Source organism: Frankliniella occidentalis, unplaced genomic scaffold (assembly GCF_000697945.3).
Source record: "Frankliniella occidentalis isolate FOCC.00 unplaced genomic scaffold, Focc_3.1 Scaffold144, whole genome shotgun sequence".
NCBI classification, from domain to species: domain Eukaryota; kingdom Metazoa; phylum Arthropoda; class Insecta; order Thysanoptera; family Thripidae; genus Frankliniella; species Frankliniella occidentalis.
This window is the reverse complement of record NW_026267271.1, coordinates 505,851-510,721: the sequence shown is the minus strand read 5'-3', so window position 1 is coordinate 510,721 and position 4,871 is coordinate 505,851. Positions and strand designations below refer to the sequence as shown.

Below are 4,871 nucleotides of genomic sequence, written 5' to 3'. Positions count from 1 at the left end.
GAGTGAGTGAGTGAGTGAGTGAGTGAGTGAGTGAGTGAGTGAGTGAGTGAGTGAGTGAGTGAGTGAGTGAGTGAGTGAGTGAGTGAGTGAGTGAGTGCTCTAAGCGAGTGCCCTAAATGAGTTCTCTAAGCGAGTGCTCTAAATGAGTTCTCTAAGCGAGTGCTCTAAGTGAGTGCTCTAAGTAAGTGCTCTAAGCGAGTGCTCTAAACGAGTGCTAAGTTAGTGCTCCAAGTGAATGCTCTAAACGAGTGCTCTAAAGTTAGTTCGCTAACTGGCATCAACAATATTTACTAAGAGAGGGAGGGGTGGCGGCAAGGTAGCGGGGTGGGCACACATTCGCTCTGCAGCCGCGCCTGCCACACCGGTCCCCGGGCTCGGGGCGGGGTGGCGGGCTGTGGCGGCCAGCCCGCCGGGAGCCCGCGACGAGCCCCTGAGCGGGGCGCGTGGTGGCGGTGGCATGGCGTGCGGGCGCCGCGTGGTCTTCCCCGCGTGCGCCGCCCAGCGCTGCGTCGCGGTGCCATGGCGGCGCCCTGGCGGTGCCTCACGCCCGCGGCACGTCCGCATATGGCGGTGGTGGGGCGCGGGGCGCCCCGCAGCACGCGCACCACTCCCCGTGAGCGAACGGGAGGCCCGGCCCTCGGCCGAGGAGCCCAGCGCAGCGCAGCCCAGAGGCGCAGCCCCGCCGAGGCCAAGGTTACGCAGGCTCCCGGTGTGGCGCCGCAGTTTTTCCTTCCGTATCTCGCTGGTAAACAACAACTCCGTTGTGTGCGTGCCACACGGCCACGCTGTCGGCAGCGCCTCCGCGCACCGCCGGTTGTTGACTTTGTCGAATGTGGGGCGCGCTGGCGCTGCGTCCAAGGGGCGCGCTGGCGCTGCGTCCAAGGGGCGCGCTGGCGCTGCGTCCAAGGGGCGCGCCGGGGCGCACGCGCCCGCTGGATCGTGGCGGCAATCCCTTTACGATCGTCAACCCGATTGGCATGTAAGCGGGGCAGCGCAAGGCGCGACGCCGCGCGCGCCCCGAGCGCTTTGGCGGGCGCCGGGAGGGGTGGAGGTGCGGGGTGCCCCGTGCCAGTTCCAGATGAGTCTAAGAGGAAGAATAACATTAAGTGGAAAGGATTAAAAATCTCACAAAAGTTGATGCCAAAACAATTTAAAAATTGACGTGATTCATTAAATTAGTGTCAGGGTACTTTACGGAATCTATAAGCCTATAACTCTATGGGATATGCCACTCTGAGAGCATTTCTTCCCATTTCTTCTCTAGCTCAAAATTAGACATTGCATTGAGTTTTTGTTGCAGAGGAGTCCTCTTGGGCTGAGTCCAAATCGGGTTCTGAGGTTTACTTCCCTGCGCTAACGGACCTATATTGGCCCAATATCCGCTCGGATCGGAACCAGCCTGGTGACCTGGTCTTGACCCGAGCGGTAGAAATCGTAGCGGCTCACAGCGGCAGCGGCCTGCCATGCAGAATGAGCCGGCCGCGTTCGCCGGGGCCGCGGTCCCCTTTCTCGGAAAGAGAAGGGAAGGACCCACCGACCGCCTTATTCCAAATCGCGTCGCAGCAGACTCGCTTCCGCGGCGCGGCGGGGGCGGGGGTGCGGTGGCTGGAGCGGAGCGGGGGCCGGTCGAGCATCTGCATCTGACCTGGTCCTGGTACTTACACCTGTATATATTTATTCTATAGATGGTGGTCATATTATGGTTTGATTATTGCCCTTACGTACAACCGCCATCGACCGCTACGCAGTTTCATGACGCTATCACATCACACATCACAACACACGGCAATAAAGCATTCCGGTAAAGCTGAAATGCGGAAAAATGCAGTGAACAAGAAAACGGCAGTCACCATGTTTAAGCATAGCGATTTCCGTTTTCTTCTTCCCCGCATTTTTCTGCATTTACCGGAATATCCCTAATTTGACCGGTGTGGATCTAGTGGGTTTCGGCTAACCCCCTCTCCCAGTTAGAAAAAATTGTGGGGTTTCATGGAGGAACACTCATGAAAAATATTGACAAAAAGTCCTTGGAGACTTCCTAACGGACTCTGAAGATTTCACGTGATTACTCGAACCCGCTAAGCCAGCTGGCTCGCGCGCTGGCCGGTGACATTTTCGGATGCAGCCGCTCCGGGCCGGGCTGCCGGAGTGTGCGCTGTGAGCGCGCGAGAGAGAAAGAGCGCCACGCAGGCAGCTGATTGGCTCTCACCGAATGAGAGAGAGGGACTGCAAGTGGCTCTGCCGAGCGAGCTGCGCGAGCGGTCAGTTGCAGTGCATAGCCGGGGCGGGCAAAGTTGTCGCGAGGTGTCGGAGTGCATTTTGTGTTATATGTTGTGACTGTTCGATTGTCATGGTGTTTGTGATGAGCAAAATGATCAAAAGGAGGGGACCACCTAGCCCATGACCGTGTCCGGCGGGCGGATGAACCATCATTACTCATTACTCGGAGGTACCGTACACTGTAAACTTGGCTATGTTTTCGTGTTGGCACGACTCTGTTTCTTCATTGTGTATTGTCGGCTGCTGGGTGTTGTCAGAGAATGTGAACCGCCCACCCAAATAGTGACCAATGGTGGCCTGACCAGGATAGCCTGGTGCAAGTTGTACACTTTTGGGCGGCCGTCGTCAGAGGCCCCATTTGCTAGCTTTGGAAAGTGGCCCCCGACCAGCGCGGTGCAAAATGTAGCTTTGAGGAAGAGCCTCAAGTAGTCGCGGCGCAAGTTGTGTTTGGGGTGTAACGTGAGAAAGCGCAGCAGTGTTGGGGATTTGCCTACTCTTTACACCAGTAAGGGGCCATGGCCCCTGCGGCCATATTGAGTATGCAATCCCGCAACACTGCTGCGTATAGTGTATTTCGACTAACGGAGGAATAAGAATAGCGGGTAGAACATAAAGGTTCCTGATTGGCCGAGCGCCTACCCCCACTACCGGCGTGATGTAGAGGCGGGAAGCTCTAGACCAATCGGTAACGCTTATGTTCTACCCGCTGTTCTTCTTCCTCCGTTAGTCGAAATACACTATACACAGTTTCACCCGGTACGGCCGGTAGAAGGATAGCTGACGGTGAGCCTGAGGCAGCGTCTCGGAGCCACCCCGCTCTCCAAAAGAACCTCTTCCCGACTGGACTTTGAATTTCACGACTTTCCAAAGCGTAAGTCTGTGGAGCAAGTATTCAGACGAGTCTGGCCAGACCAGGTCCGAATTGAAAAGTAGGCAGCAGCAGCCGTGGCGCGGTGGGCAAGATCTCTCGGGGCGTCTGCGATCTCCTTTCGGAGCTTCTTCTCTGCGACAGGGTTTCCATTATGGAAGAGAGCAGGGGAATCTTTTCCGATTTGAATTGGAGGAAGTGTTGTTTCCTACACCATATTTCATTTCGGATAGACGATTTCGATTCAATTCCACGCTCTAGCATCCCCTGTGCCACGACGTGTAGCGGTCGCACGTGCTGGCGGGGCGGGGTGGGGCGGGGTGGGGTGTGGCGGGGGAGGGAAGGGGGGGGTGGACCAAGGTGGGGTGGACGTAGGTGGACGGCGAGGAGCCGAGCGGTCAGAGCGGTGTGGGACGGAGATGCAGGAGGCCCTGGTGTCCTGACGTCACCCTTGCAGCCGATTGAGGTGCAGGCAGTTGGACAACAGGTTGGAGTTGGGGTCGCGTTGGCGTCACTCTTTCCCGGGGGCTCCATGCCCCCATTTGGGTCATCGTCCTCCTCACCCCGCCTCGCCTCGCCCCGCCCCGCCCCGCCCTGCACTGTGACGTCGATGCCTCCTGCCCGGTCCATGCACCCCAGAGCAGAGCCGGCGAGGGTTCCGCGAAAGCAACGCGGCTGTGAGAGATCGTGTGATTTCCGAAGGAGGTAAACAACTTGAGGAATGCAATGCAGGAGGCTCGCTGTTTTTCGGTTGTTTATTGTGTGCCGGTAGATGCAGTGGTTAGATGTGGCCCAGGGGATGCCTCTGCTGGCCTGCTGAACCCGCCACGCATAAACACGCGCTGCCAATCTAACGGGACACTTGAGATAAGGGCGACGAATCGCTTTCGAATGTTCTAGAAAAACTACTAGTGGCGGCCTAGGACGGACCAAACTTGGCTGGGTACGCCATACCCTCGGTCATACCACAAGATGTGTACCTTTATATTGACTTACCGTGGTCTTTATGATATTTTACATCAACTTTCGCTGACTGGAGTAGCCTACGATTTTTCAACTTTGATGGTATTTTGCATTTTTTTTCTAAATAGGCCAAATTGTGCAAAACTTTATCCCCCATCTGCCGTGGATTGTGCGCAGGAATCTAAAAGACGTCAAAATACGTGACTTTGGTATTTTACGAACCTCTGTGGTTTTCGCTGGTATGCCCTCTAGGGGGTCGTCGGGGAGGGCCAGACTGCGCTGACGTAAGGCTTTCGTTCTCCCACGAAATGGGACATCTATCAGCGGGACAAGGGGGGTTCGGGGGTCGGAGAGCCGTTCACGCGTTATATAATGCATTATTCTAGACGCGACGACGAAATTGTGCCAAAGCAGCTCGGGTCGTGTCTTACGTCAAACGATACTCACAGGAATCGTGATGATCAACGCGACGGGCAGGGAAGGGAAGCGCAGTTTTTTTGTCAGTAACTTATTTGCAAGCGCAAGCTAGCAAAATCATAGAATATTATGCAAGTAAACTCAAATGTTTCGACCCATTACATTATTACCCGGCTCTGCGTGGACTGATGGAAAAAGAGGAGGGGGGGGGGGAGGCTTGTCACTGTTTTCCTATGCAGATCGTCTGAGACTGATAACAAAAGATCTTCTGCCCGCCCCCTCCCCACCCTCGCTTGTAGGGACGGGCACAAGCGTCATGCGACGAGCAGCTGTGGCCAAGGTC

The 4,871-nt window shown here is 56.1% G+C and overlaps 1 protein-coding gene across 1 annotated transcript in view; it reads left to right on the top strand.

Annotated features, from left to right (window-relative positions):
- Positions 1–2,271: 2,271 nt before the first annotated feature.
- Positions 2,272–4,871, top strand: part of LOC113202533 (cytochrome P450 307a1-like) — a 9,755-nt gene continuing 7,155 nt past the window's right edge. Inside the window, exon 1 of the mRNA XM_052270954.1 lies at positions 2,272–2,449. Coding sequence (XP_052126914.1) covers positions 2,401–2,449 — 49 coding nt within the window. The 5' untranslated portion in view covers positions 2,272–2,400. The remainder of the gene's footprint in view (positions 2,450–4,871) is intronic.